The 14,115-nt window shown below is 43.2% G+C and overlaps 1 protein-coding gene across 1 annotated transcript in view; it reads left to right on the top strand.

Annotated features, from left to right (window-relative positions):
* Nucleotides 1-13,491, top strand: part of PRCP (prolylcarboxypeptidase) — a 35,287-nt gene extending 21,796 nt beyond the window's left edge. Inside the window, exons 5-9 of the mRNA XM_086739665.1 lie at nt 157-314; nt 1,629-1,801; nt 3,584-3,748; nt 6,164-6,351; nt 10,690-13,491. Of these exons, the coding sequence (XP_086595791.1) occupies nt 157-314; nt 1,629-1,801; nt 3,584-3,748; nt 6,164-6,351; nt 10,690-10,894 (889 nt within the window). The 3' untranslated portion in view covers nt 10,895-13,491. The remainder of the gene's footprint in view (nt 1-156; nt 315-1,628; nt 1,802-3,583; nt 3,749-6,163; nt 6,352-10,689) is intronic.
* Nucleotides 13,492-14,115: the final 624 nt, after the last annotated feature.

Below are 14,115 nucleotides of genomic sequence, written 5' to 3'. Positions count from 1 at the left end.
AATAGTTTTGCAACATAATTGTTGGCTTGCCTACGGCTGAGTGTCTGTGCCACTTAGTGGCTGTGGGGAGGGTATTGACCAGAGGACAGAAGTTCACTTTACAGGGGTTCAGGATGCATATGTTTTTCCAAACAATCTTTTTATGTCCCTTTGCAGAGCTCTGGCAGCCTCTGCCCCCATCTGGCAGTTTGGTGATTTGGTTCCATGTGGCACTTATTTCAGTATCGTGACTAAAGATTTCAAAAAGAGTGGGACAGGCTGCTCAGAAAGCATCCGGAATTCTTGGAATGCCATAAACCGCCTTTCCTCAACAGGTGAGACCTCACCAATACTTTTTCAAAGGGTTGTAATGTTCAGGATTGTGTTTTGACTTCATATAATCAGCAAGTTTGTTATGGCTTTCACCTGTATATGTGTTGGGTTTTTTAAACTATACTCTTAGTGCTGAGTACTGCCAAATGAGGTTAGCATTATTTTGTAAATGTCTGTTTTGTTGGATTACAAGCTTCCTTCACACCTGGTGTGATTCAGAATCCAGGTCCAGCCATCCCTAAAGTCAATCAGAAGCTGACTCCAGAACCTCAAGGCTTATATTGCTTTCTGACAAAGTAGGCCAGACAGTTGTTACTCTTAAAACAAAAAAATAGTGAAAATGCCAACAAAGGCAATCAGGTATAGAAAATCACTGCAATCCTTATGGATCCAGTGCTAGCAGCTCAGTTGAACTCGATCTTAAGGGTCTTTTCCAACCTGAATGATTCTGATTCTACAGCTACCTGAAAGGAGGTTGTAGTGAGGTGAGTGTTGATCCCAAGTAACCAGTGACAGGACAAGAGGAAATGGCTTCAAGTTGTGCCGGGGAAGTTTAGATTGGATATTAGGAAAAATCCCTTCAGCAAAAGGGTTGTCAAGCACTGGAGCAGACTGCCCAGGGAAGTTGTCGAGTCACCATCCCTGGAGGTATTTAAGAGATATAGATGTGGTGCTTAGGGACACAGTTTAGTGGTGGAGTTGGCAGTGTTAGGTGAACAGTTGGACTCAATCATCTTAAGGGTCTTTCCAACCTAAATGATTTTATGGTTCTATATCAGATAAGCTCACTGCACGGCAAAGGAATTCAATTTAAAAAAATAATCTTGCTACTTGAGTTCAGTGTCCTAAAGATGATACTGCCTGGTATGATGAGTTAAATAATTAAAATCAGGGAAGCTGAATTGGATGACTTCTAGACCAGATAAAGTAATGAAAGGAAAGGCCAAGAGACCTCCAAGAGACCTGTCTATTGATAGTCCTTGGACTGTAAGGTAGCTGTTTCAAGTTTTCCTTTCATTGGAAGAAGAGTGCTCTGATGCTACTTCCTATTTAAAAAAAATACCAAATGTCTTGTAAATCTGTCTTTGTTTTTTTTTAGATAATATTATCTTAGCTGTGACATACCCATACCCTGAAGTATGCAGATTGTATATCCCTTCACGTAGAAATGCTGACCAAAATTTGCTCTATGTATGTATGTGGAATAATTTCACCAGACTAGTTATGCTAGGTGAAATATTTTTTTAGCAGCAGCACAACTGAATTATCTGTTAATGGTACAATACATTAAACATTATTTTATTTTTTAATTAAAGATGCAGGTTTACAGTGGCTTTCCAGCTCATTTCATTTGTGCAGCCCATTAAAAAATCTTCAGGATGCTGTTGCATTGAAAAGCTGGCTGAGTGAAACATGGGTAAACTTGGCCATGGTGAACTATCCCTATAAAGCTGACTTCTTACAGCCTCTGCCAGCTTGGCCTATACAGGTAATTGAGAACCAATGTCTTCTAGAATTGAACATTTGGTTAAACTAATTCTCTCCTTCTCTTACAGCCTGCACCTTTTCCTTTATTTTTGGCTCTGTAGAACCAGTATGGCTGAAAAAAAGAGAACCAGGGCAGTATCTTCTTGTGCATCAGCTGGTTTGTTGACTAACTGCCACTTTTAGGACTAATAGGTTGCATCGAGAGCCCAGAAGACTAAAAGTGCCAGGGATCACTGAAGAACCTCAGCTGTCCTGCAGAGCTGTTCTTGAGGAGCAGAAATGCTGCACAAAAAGCACATGCAATTAGAGCTTCTGATGCCACACTTAGCTGGCAGAGCTTGCAATTAAGAGAAAGTTTTGATCCTGTGTCCTTTTTGATGTGGGAGAACTAGTGAGAGAAGAAATGTGGATCACCACAAATATATTCCTTGCAGGGTCGCTTCTCAAAGCAGAACCACTTTTCACACTTGCAAACCTTCACTTGTGCCATTTCTATTTCTATTTCCTTAAAGTGTTTTTGTTCTTTTAAGACCCTGGCTGAATTTCCCTGCGTGGTTTTGGGTTACTTTGTATGGCAGGTGAGGCAGATAAGAAGTGTTGATATGTCTCTGCCACACCATCTGATCTTCACATGCAGCTCTCTGTCCTGCTGTCTGTCTACAGTGTGTATTTGCATGAACTAGTGAGCCTCTAATTGCCAAGTTAAGAACTGATGGCTGAGCTAGCCGAACCATAAAACCTACTTGGAATGGCAAAACGTGGAAGCTGTGCCCTGTGTTGCCTGTGGGGAACAAAGGAGGGATCCATTTCCTAGCTTCCACAGTGAAAATGAAGGAAAAGTTTATAAAGAGGAGGGAAGGACAGTGAGTTTACTTCTTGGAAGATGCACAGTTTGCGTTGGCCATGCAAGTTGTGCCCATGTGCCTGTGCCCTGTGCTTGAACAGCACTGGAGTTGCTGTTGCTATCCTTTGCTCCCTGCAGAGCCGCTTTAGATTCTTCCAGCGAGCTGGGAGCTCAGATTCACAGCTTTTGCCTTTCCCTGTTCTTGTGTTAGTCCCAGCTCCGTGGGAGCGGGGGTAAGGAGGAAGTCTTGCCAAAGAGAATATTGTCACTTTAAAGAAGATGTTTTAAGATGAAAAAAAAAAAATCTGGGCCAGTGGCTTTTGTGTTTTCTTTTTATTTTGTTTTTCCTACTACTTCTGTCCTCAGTTAAGATTTTAAATTAAACTCTGAGATTGCTCTTAATTTTTCACTGGCGAAACGGTGCCTTGTTCCACCACCTCATATTTTCCAAACACAAAGTAAGAATTTTGCAATGCATCTTTACAAAAGTAATTAAAAATATTAGAACTTTCCTTACATGGATGCTTCCACTTGTACTACAGCAAGCTACAGGGAATTCCAGTCTATACCTGGAGCTTCTTTATTGTATATTTGCACGTGTTATCTTTCATTACAGAGGAGCTAAATACTCTTTATTAAGTATTACCTATTTTAAAGAATGGGAAATGGTTTGAAAAGCTTGGTGAATGAAATATTAAGGTTGCCCTGTTTTTTTAAGTTTTAATTGAGAAATGTAAAGTTTCAGGTTCCTTGTAGGAGCATGCACTATGCAAATAGAATTTTGGTTTTGATGAGAATGCTCAGGGTATATAATTGCATAGAAAGATGCTTTCTGGAAGTAATCTGACTGTACTTCAAAAACAAATTTATATCCTATCAGGTATTGTGTATTAATTTTTATTTCTTGCAGATTTAGGTCCCTCCCTTCTCTCTTTGCAGGAAGTCTGCAAGTTCTTGAAGGATCCCAGTCTCTCTGACAAATTGTTGCTGCAGAATGTTTTTCAGGCGGTAAATTTATACTACAATTATTCAGGAGAAGTTTCATGCTTAGACATGTCTGAGACTGCAACAAAGAATCTGGGCGAGCTGGGTTGGTACTATCAGGTATGCGCTCTGTCCTTTCTAAACTGCAACTCAGTGAGGTTTTTTTGGGCTGATGAGAGTTGTCAAGTCACTTAGCTGTCAAGATGTATTGCACCAGATGTAATTGATGTGCTGATGACAAATATAAGCATGAAGCAAGTATGATTGTAGTGGGGAGGGCAAGACAGAAAAGAGAAGCAGCTTTCCCAGGAGGTTTAGGTTATGTCTTCATTATCTGGCTAATTGTTGTGTTTCAGCTCTTCATATTGACTGAAAATGATGTCCAGCATCTTGGTCTTCTAAACCCCTCATCCCAGCCATCGATCCCAATTTATGCATGCAAATATGTCAGGATATGTTGATAGTGATTTCTTTAAGCTAAAGCGGTGTTTATCCTGTAGCTCACTGAGACCCAACCTTTCCCATCAAGTAGGTAACAAAAATATAGATCCCTGAGATAAGGGGTCCAAGGTATTCTGCTCTTTCCACCCCATTTACTAAGCAGATGCAACACTATTATATGCAGTCTCTTTTCTGAGGAGCATGGCCACTGCTTCCAGAAGCAAGGTGTTAAGAATTGGTGTTCAGGCTGTGACCATCTACCTTGGCTAGTGTCTCCTACATATTTGTTCTGGACAGCCCTGGAGATGTGCAAGCTTTTTAAGTTGTCCTCTGAGAAAGGGGGGAAATGGCAGATGGGTAACAAAGGATATGGCAGCTGGGCTCATCAAAACAACACATCCACTCTGCAACTTGTTCCCTGCTTCCTTCTGAAGGCATGTGGGAAAGGGGACAAGTAGGAATAGACTGAGTTAGATTAATTGCCACGGTGAGGACTATGTTGCTTCCAGGATATAATTTGTTTTTCTTTTTTACCTAGTATCACTAAGGTGTCAGAGAATAGTTACTGTGAAAGATGGAATTTTTGCTTGGCGTCTGTTCTGGCGCATCTACAAGAAGGGCCGGAAGGAGGATCAGGGGAGGTACAGGCCTGTCAGTCTGACCCTGGTGCTGGGGAAGCTTGGAGCAGATCATCCTGAGTGCCGTCACGTAGCACATGCAGGACAATCAGGCCCAGTCAGCATGGGTTTGTGAAAGACAGATCCTGCTTGACCAACCTGATCTCCTATGATGGGGTGACCCGCTTAGTGGACGAGGGAAAGGCTGTGGATGATGTTTACCTAGACTTTAGTAAAGCCTTCGGCATTGTTTCCCACCACATTCTCCTGGAGAGACTGGCTGCTCATGGCTTGGATGGGTGTACTCTTTGCTGGGTAAAAAACTGGCTGGGTGGCCAGGCCCAAATAGTAGTGGTGAATGGAGTTAAATCCAGTTGGTGGCCAGTCACTAGTAGTGTTCCCCAGGGCTCAGTACTGGGGCCAGTTCTGTTTAATATCTGTACCAATGATCTGGACGAGGGGATCAAGTGCACCCTCAGTAAGTTTGCAGATGACACCAAATTGGGCAGGAGTGTCGATCTGCTTGGGGGTAGGAAGGCTCTGCAGAGGGATCTGGACAGGCTGGATCGATGGGCCGAGGCCAATTGTATGAGGTGCAACAAGGCCAAGTGCTGGGTCCTGCACTTGGGTCACAACAACCCCATGCAAGGCTACAGGCTTGGGGGAGAGTGGCTGGAAAGGTGCCTGGCAGAAAAGAACCTGGGGGTGCTGGTTGACAGCCAGCTGAACATGAGCCAGCAGTGTGCCCAGGTGGCCAGGAAGGCCAATGGCATCCTGGCTTGTATCAGCAGCATGGTCAGCAGGAGTAGGGAAGTGATCGTGCCCCTGTACTCAGCACTGGTGAGGCTACACCTCGAATACTGTGTGCAGTTTTGGGTCCCTCAGTACAAGAAAGACATTGAAGTGCTGGAGTGCGTCCAGAGAAGGGCAAAGAAGCTGGTGAGGGGTCTGGAGCACAAGTCTTATAAGGAGAGGCTGAGAGAACTGGGATTGTTTAGTCTGGAGAAGAGGAGGCTGAGGGGAGACCTTATCACTCTCTACAGCTACCTGAAAGGAGGTTTTAGTGAGGTGGATGTTGGTCTCTTCTCCCAAGTGATAGGATGAGAAGAAATGGCTTTAAGTTGCACCAGGGAGGTTTAGACTGGATATTAGGAAAAATTTATTCACCGAAAAGGGTTGTCAGGCATTGGAACAGGCTGCCCAGGGAAGTGGTGGAGTCACCAGCCCCTGGAGGTGTTCAAAAGATGTGTAGATGTGGCACTTAGGGATTGTTTAGGGGTGGAATTGGCAGTGCTAGGTTAACGGTTGGACTCTGATCTTAAGGGTTTTTCCCAACCTAAATGATTCCATGATAGTTTGAGAGTAGTTACTGATCAAATGCTGTTTGACCTTTTTTTTTTTTTTACGTAAATACTGCACTAACATGTATTGGACGGTCTCCAGGGAATACATCTTGTTGCCTTGCTCTTTCTTTCAGGCTTGCACTGAGATGGTGATGCCCATGTGCACAGATGGTGTCAATGACATGTTCGAGCCTCAGAAGTGGGACTTCGATGCATTTTCGGAAGAGTGTTACAGGCTATGGGGAGTGAGGCCTCGCCCCTCTTGGATTCTTTCTATGTATGGAGGGAAAAACATCAGTTCACACAGCAACATTGTCTTCAGGTGAGCCTTGTTTCAGCATCTGGAGTGTAGTCTTCCACCAATTTGGGTTGTCAGTGCAGAGAGCCTGCCCTAAGTAGCAAAAGGATCTGCTCCAGCACTCCAGGTGAATCAACGATGAACATGGTTTGTGTTGCTCTTGAGAGTAAAATGTCCAGTCTGCAGTGGCCAAAGAAGCCAACTGCTCTGTCACTGCCTGTGTGACTGGAAAAGAATCTGGGTTGGGATTCTGCCAAACATAATTTTCTTCCCATGTGGATTCCTTCTTATCTTGTGGCCAAAGTCCAGGTTTCCCATGCTGGTAAATCTGTCTAGCCTTTATGAAGGCAAAGCACTGTCTCTTCCACATAAAAGGGAAGTCTAAGCAAGCTCTAGCTGTGACACAGGATCTCGGTCACTAGAACCGTTGCTCTGGGTGATAGCCTTGCGAAGGTGCTGGCGTGATGTTTGTTTTTCCCTTTGATACAGAAAAGAGGGAAGTAACTTGAGGAGCTTTCCGATCACTACCAATTGTCCTTTTCTTTTAGTGGTCATTAGACAAGTTTCAACAAACTTGTGTAGGATCCGAATACGAAGAGATGTTTCCATTCCAGCAAGTAATACAACAGAAGTTTGTCTGAAACACCTTTGCATGTAGACAAAAAGTGAAAGAAATGTCTCGTGCAAAAACTAATGCATGCTGCTTGCTCTCTACTCAGCCTTCGCTCTCCTTATTTTTAAGGTTAAACTCTGCTTTCTTTAAAGGGAGGTTCCTGTAGCTGTGCTTCTGCAGTGAGGTGATACAAAATTTCGAAAGGCTAAGTATTGACATTAGGTTGTGAAGTGGTAGGGAGGCATTTAATAAACATGGGCAATCCTGTGCTTCCGGAGTCCTGACTCGCTGTACTGCGTGCTCACTGGGGCAGCTCCTGGATACATATTCCTCTGTGTTCTGGTTAAAGTTGTGCAGGGCCTTTTAAAAAAAAAAAAACAACAAACAAACCACAAAACCGTGTCACTTCTTTAAACAAAACTCATAATTGTGCTGTTTGACTTGGTAAATAGGTGTGTATTTAAAAAGTAGAAGGTCCTCACTCGAATTGGGGATTATTCTCTGAGTTTCAGCTGAAGGGGCCTGTTGCTTTCCTTGTTTGTGTCTTGCTGTTTCTGTCCCAGCAGGATATCTACTCTAGAGTGAGAAAATCTCTCTTCAGGAGAAATTTTTAATAAAAAAAAATTGTGAGCTTAACTTAATATCTGCAAAGTATTGCTTATTTCCAAGGCTTCACAGCTCTGTACAGTCGAAATCCGCTTTGTAAGCGATAGACAAGCAAACAAATCTAAATAAGTGTTTAAGAATTTATGCCAGCTGAAGGACCTTGAAGTGAGAAAAGCTTGAAAGCAACCAAATGAACGGAGAAGTAGCGCTGAGCACACAAAGCTTTGGCTCCCAAGCTGGCTTGTTTCTCTTCGAACAAACACATTGTCAGCACTGTACATTTTATATAAGAGCCTTTTATCCTCAAACACTGCAGAGTGCTTTGCAAAAAAACATTCCTGTGTTTACCAGGCCTTGTGGCTCCCTGTGGGGTGGGAACCACTGTGTTTCGAGTGTCAGGCATCTTGTACAACAGTTTAGCGCAGGAAGGGAGGAATACTCCATCTGAAGAGAACCACTGTAGGGTGGATTTTTCCAGCCGCAGGGGGATTTGGCCAGGATTCTAGTTTTTAGAATCATAGAATGGTTTGGGTTGGAAGGGACCTTCAAAGGCCATCCAGTCCAACCCCCCTGCAAGAAGCAGGGACATCTCCAACCAGATCAGGTTGCTCAGAACCCCGTCCAACCTGGCCTGGAATGTTTCCAGGGATGAGGCATCCACCACCTCTCTGGGTATCCTGTACCAGTGTTTTCAAACCTTATTCACCTCAGCAATTTCCACTTCTGATACTCTTCCCTGGGACATGCTGTGTACTTGGTGTGGAAGAGCTGCACAGTGGTGGAAGCAGCATTTTAACACTGTTCATACATGTGGTGGCAGAGAGCTTGTAGCAGTGTAGAAGTATCTCATCATCAGCATAATATGGTAGTCAAAATCAACGCAGGTTATATCAGACAGGATGAAATTTGGTGCACACAGTCTAAAAACTTATATTTTCCAGTCTGGATGGATCACACCTAGGTTGTGTGCTTCTAGGTTAGGGCACCCACCTAACCAGTTCTGCACTGGCAGGGGAGATGCAGAAAGGGAAGGCTCTGTTTTGAGAGATGCTGGAGCTATGTGCAGAGGAAGGGATTGTTAGTGTAAAAGAAGGGAATGGAGAAAAAGAAGAGAAGGCAGAACAATGCCTGGCTGAAGAGAAAACGTGAGAGAAAGTTAAGAAAAGGAAACTTGGCAGTTGTGGAGAGTGGGCATGTTAAAAAAGGATGCACAGACAGTGCAGCTGAGATTGTGTAAAACCTCTGGGTACGGCTTGGAGGGCTGAGGAGGCTCTGAAGAGAGGGTAGGGAAGGGAACTGTGCTGTGGGATAGCCAGGAACCTATTTATGATATGTGATAAATTGAAAACAGGAGAAGCCTGCTGATATTTTGCATTAGGTTGTTTGTTTGTTTGCTTTTTTTCTGAAGCCCTACTTGCCTGGCCACTGCTAGAAAGGAGTGGCTGACTTTTTTTTTTTTTATTCTTTCTTTTTTTTTAGTGCTTCTGTTTACATTGGGAAACTCCTGTCTTGTAAGATGGGCAGCTAAGTACTTAGATGCATGCTTTGTTTTAACACATAAATAATCAATGCCAGTTGGTACTGAATTCTCTTATTCTGTAAAACTGTTAAGACCTAACAACTATTTTGTGGTGAGCCCTCCACCCCCCCGCCTCTCAGCAAGCATCACTTTCCAAACTGCGTCAGTGCTTCCAGTGCCATAATTTGGCAAGACCCGCAGAGGACACAGCCAGAAGCTCCCAGAGAAGCCAGAGATGGTGTTGTTTTCTTGTGGCATTCTTCGTCTCTACATGACTGGGACCAAAAGATCCAAGTTCATGTACATCTTGGGTCTCTCAGCAACTCATCCCCCTGTTGCCAAGGTGCTCTGCTGATTCAGGCGACCTTTTAAGTCAAATGCTTTTTGCTTATTGGTCAGCTCTTATGCTTTTTGTTTTGCAGATACAAAATGTTCCTCTTCTCCTAAGGCATATTTAGAACCACTGGAAATAAAGAACTACAGAGAATAAAGATAATTGGTTTTTTTTCAGTGGAGAAACAAATAAGTATTAGTTCAGATCGCATCAGGTTTTTACTCTTAGTTATTTCTACAAAACTCTCTTTTACTCATTATTTCTTTCTGTTATTTTTTTTGGTGCTGCTGTTATGGTATTTTTCTAGCTGCATATCTCTTAATATCCAAGGATGTTTTAATTTCTTAGATCCTCCTAGAAATTTACACTGACATACAATAGCTCATCTCTAATCTTTCCTTTTGTGGGTAGGTCCAGTGCTTTAACTGAGGAACAGATCTGGATTTGCGTAGTTCCATAAGTATACGGGTGTTGCTTGCTTTGCACAGAAAGATGGACCAGATGTGGGAAGAACATGAAGGAAAATAAGATGCAGTAGGGATTACTGGGTCAAGTCCAAAGCTAGGAATGAGACACGTGAAACCCTCACCCCAGTTTGGCCATTGCCTTGCTCCGTGGACCAGACACCATTTGGAGCCAGATCTACAGTGCAAAGAATCCTTTTATTGACTTAGGGTGAGGGAGGAGGGGGAGTAAAATGCATTAAATTATCCTGTCACAGAGGAAGAATAATTTTAGTTTCTTGAGGGATAAAAGCTTTATTTTAATATGATTGTTATTAGAAATAAGGGGACCAATGGAAGGTCCAAGCATTTCTTTGTAAAATCAGGTTGGCACCCAGCTGAGACAGCAAAAGGTAAACTTCCCAAAAATTAAGCTCTCGGATCCAGTTGGTTATTAGTTTATGGCAGTCTGTGAAGAACAAAAGCAAAGAGCTGTGATTAGGAATTTGGACATGTCTTGGTACAGAGGAACCTGAACCTTTTAGGACAATGACAGCAGATCTATCTCCAGAGGCTGTGGCACTATTACAGGTTATTATCTGAGTTAGTAGATAATTAATGACAGCAGCGTAGCCTTGCTTAAGCTGCTCATAGCTCCATACATCTGTCGAGAAGGCTCCTCTCAGCAGACAGATGGGCCCAAGACGTCGAGACGGGGCTGGATTCTGTTTCTCTCTGTACCTATGTGAAACCAGTTGAAAGCCAGTGGAGGTACGCTGATGTCAGCTGCAGCCCCGCTGCTAGCTGCTGTGCAGATGTGCCCTCATGAGGTGTTCTCTCCTTACAGCAACGGTGGCCTGGACCCGTGGTCCGCAGGTGGGGTGACCCAGAACATCACCGATTCCCTCGTGGCAATCGTCATCCCGGATGGAGCCCATCACCTGGACCTACGCAGCCGCAACCCTGGGGACCCCAAATCTGTGCAGCAAGCTCGAGCCTTGGAAATCTGCTACATGAAGCAGTGGATCGAAAAGGCCAGGCACAGCCACTGAAGTGGTACTGCGACAACTGCGGCCACTATACCTCCGCAGGCTTTGCTGGGAGCAGGGCCAGGCCTTACTGCACGGTTGTCTGAACATTTCACCCCTGCTTCCTCACCCGTGTTGCAGTGCTAACCATTGCTTATGCCCGTAAGAGAAGCAGGTGGCAGATGGAGGGAGAGCATTCGCAGATAATAAACTTCAGTCAAAGTGCATGGATTGAGCTGCCTGCCCTGGCTTGCTTTCCTCTTCTGCTCTTTTCAAATGCTTCCTCGCTGTGGTAGGTGATTGTCCTGACTGCTGGTACATACAGTGAATTAAATGGTTGTGCTGTAGATGGTGAAACTCCTGCTGCCTTTGGTGGGATTGGGTTTCAGACATCCTCAGCTGGTATAAACAGCCATGGCAGGGGTGTGGAGATAATGGGGGAACAGAAATTGCATCTTACTGTGATGTTTGGTGGAGAGGTAGGGGAGTTATGGGGAAACTGGCTGTGCTGTTTATAAAGAAACTAAACAGCCCTTACCCTTTGGAATCCACACTGGAAAAGAAGAACTATCTCTTTTTTGTTCCTTAGTTTTCTGGCAGCTTATTAATCAAAGCTGCCTCAGGTGGTGTTTTCATTCTGCGCTGTCCTGAGTGGTCAGGGCTGGTCCTGGACTCACTGCTGGTAGCTGCACAGTCTATGTCAGGGTTTTACTTCTTTCTTTGCTGTTTGTCCTAATCCTGAAATACCTGCCACTGTGATGATGGTTGCCAAAGAAAACTCTGGGTGTATTTTGTGTGTGTGCATGTGTGTGTATCCCCTGCAAACACTTAGCTTTTTCAAATCAGGAAGCTTTTGGAGCTATTCTCTTGAAGAGCAAATGTGACACTTGTGCTGGCTGGATCTTATGAAGTGACAAATAATTGGGGCTGTGCCTTGTATGGGTTCCTCCCCCCCATTCTGTGTATTGTTCAAATTCTGCATGATCTGTTTGCTGATGGCTCTTCAATAAAAGCCTTTTTTTTTAAAAAAAAAAAAAAGTTTGCGGGACAAACTATTCAAAACACCAATGCAGCTCTCCTCTTGGATCAGCCTAAAGCCCAGTGCTGAGCTCAACAAGCCAGGTGCACTGGGCTTTCTGTAAGGCTTCCAAACCAGACAAACTGCCCTGATTCATGAGACAGCATATTTGACATTAATAAATGGCTGGGGCCGTCCCCTCATTTTCCAGCTTTGGCTTCGTTCACACTGCAGCCCTTCTTCAGAAAGGATTATTTGCAGTTTAAAGGACAACTTCATTTCAGAAAGACTCAGGCAAGGCTTCTTGTCCCCAGACTCTTAAAATTCCAGTTCTGTTGAAAAGTTTCCTCAGCTTTGATGATATGCCTGATAGCTGAGTATTTTCCTAAGACACCAGGTGGCCTTTTCTGTTTCCAGTCTCCTCCCGTGCTCTGGGAACAAAGTGAACCCAACACTGACATTTTATCTTTTAAAACATTCCTGTGCATCATCTTTCCAATAGAGTTCCTGGTATTCCCTTGCCTGGTGTTAAACGTGGCATTTATGTTCAAATTCTGCAATCTGACCCTCCCATGCCTTTGAGCAAAGTAATTGCTTAAGAGACTAGAGAGGAGAGGAGCAGAGAAGAACCACAGGGGGGAGAAGGAAGAGCTACGTAGAAATTGCCTGAAACCTGTTGAATGGAAGCTGTTGGCAATCCCTTTTCCAATAGCTCCAATTTTCTCACTCTACTGTAAATATACTCCAGTCTTTTACTTGTGTGCTTTATAATAAAATGGTGGCCTTGAATTTTTTAGAGCTATTTTTTTTTAAACAAATAAAAATTATTGATTTCTTAATCAAGTGTGTTACAGTGAAGTGTTTAGAAATATCATTGTAGATTAAGATATTAGGAAAAAACTTTTTACAATGCAAGTTGTAGAACACTGGCACAGATTGCCCAGAGAGGTGGTGGATGCACCATCCCTGGAAACATTCAAGGCCAGGTTGGACGGGGCTCTGAGCAACCTGATCTGGTTGGAGAGGTCCCTGCTCCTTGCAGGGGGGTTGGACTGGATGGGCTTTAAAGGTCCCTTCCAACCCAAACCGTTCTGTGATTCTATGATCTTATGTATTAACTGATGTATGGTAATGTTTGTTACTGCAAGGCAAGGAATGGAATCTGCAAGAGTAAATGTGAATTTGGGGATCACAAATAGTGTAACTGAGCAAGCAAATGTCCCACTGATTGCTCACGCTGCTCCAAGTGCAAATTCTGGGATGGGCATTTGTGTTGTACGGAGAAAGATGGGGGAGTATTTGTGCATTGGGCTGTGAAGGGTCCAAATTAACAGCCACTGTGTGTTAATCAGCCTGTCTCCTCCTCTCTCCCCTGCTAGCTAACTCACTGTCTCAGGAAACAGCTTCTCCTTTGGTGTCTGGAAAATACTTTTTAGTTTCAATCAGCATAAGTAATTTAAACTTTCATTCCTCTTTTCTGTCTTTTTTTTTTTTTTACTCCTTTCTTAAGCAGAAAAAAAAATGCCTTTAATAAAACTTAAAAAACCATGCAATTTTCAATTTTAAATTTAGAGAAATTGCATTTAAAACTAAAAATTGTTCAGTGTGGTTTGTTGTTTGTTTTTTTTTTGTTGTTTGTTTGTTTTTAAATAATCTTACTATTCTGTTCAGTTTCTGTGTGTGAGACTCTGAATCAAGTGCATTTTGGATCAGGTTCTTACTGCTTGGACCAGCTTATTAATTAGGTGACTATTGTTATTTTTAATTGTTTTTTCCTTTTTACTTTTTTTTCCTCCCAAAGCTGAGTAGTTGAAACCTTAGGTCTTATTTACCTTAAGCATTCATCTTAAAATCGATGCACACGTCTTTGTACGCTACCAAGGGACTGCCTGTGGTGTTTGGCTGCCTCATCTAAATGCAGCTCTCCTGCTTGTTTCATGTAGGTGAGGACAAAATGGGCCATGGGAAATGGCTGAGTCCTCTTTCCAGGTGTGTGATGATGGGCCATACTTCATCTCAGGCTTATAGATGTCCCTGACATGAATGGCTGGAATTTAAAAATGTGTATTACCTACTCACTGAGGAAAATGCAGAAGAAAAAGAAATTAATGATTTCCCCAAAGCATGAATCTTACTGGTGAAACTGCAGTTTGCATCAATAAAAATGCATTAAGTTAATGACATGTGAGTTTCTGGAACTGGATTTTGTTTCGCAAGGACATGGATT

The sequence above is a fragment of the Chlamydotis macqueenii genome, chromosome 1, assembly GCF_036417535.1.
Source record: "Chlamydotis macqueenii isolate bChlMac1 chromosome 1, bChlMac1.mat, whole genome shotgun sequence".
NCBI classification, from domain to species: Eukaryota; Metazoa; Chordata; class Aves; order Otidiformes; family Otididae; genus Chlamydotis; species Chlamydotis macqueenii.
This window is presented reverse-complemented; position numbering and strand designations above follow the sequence as displayed.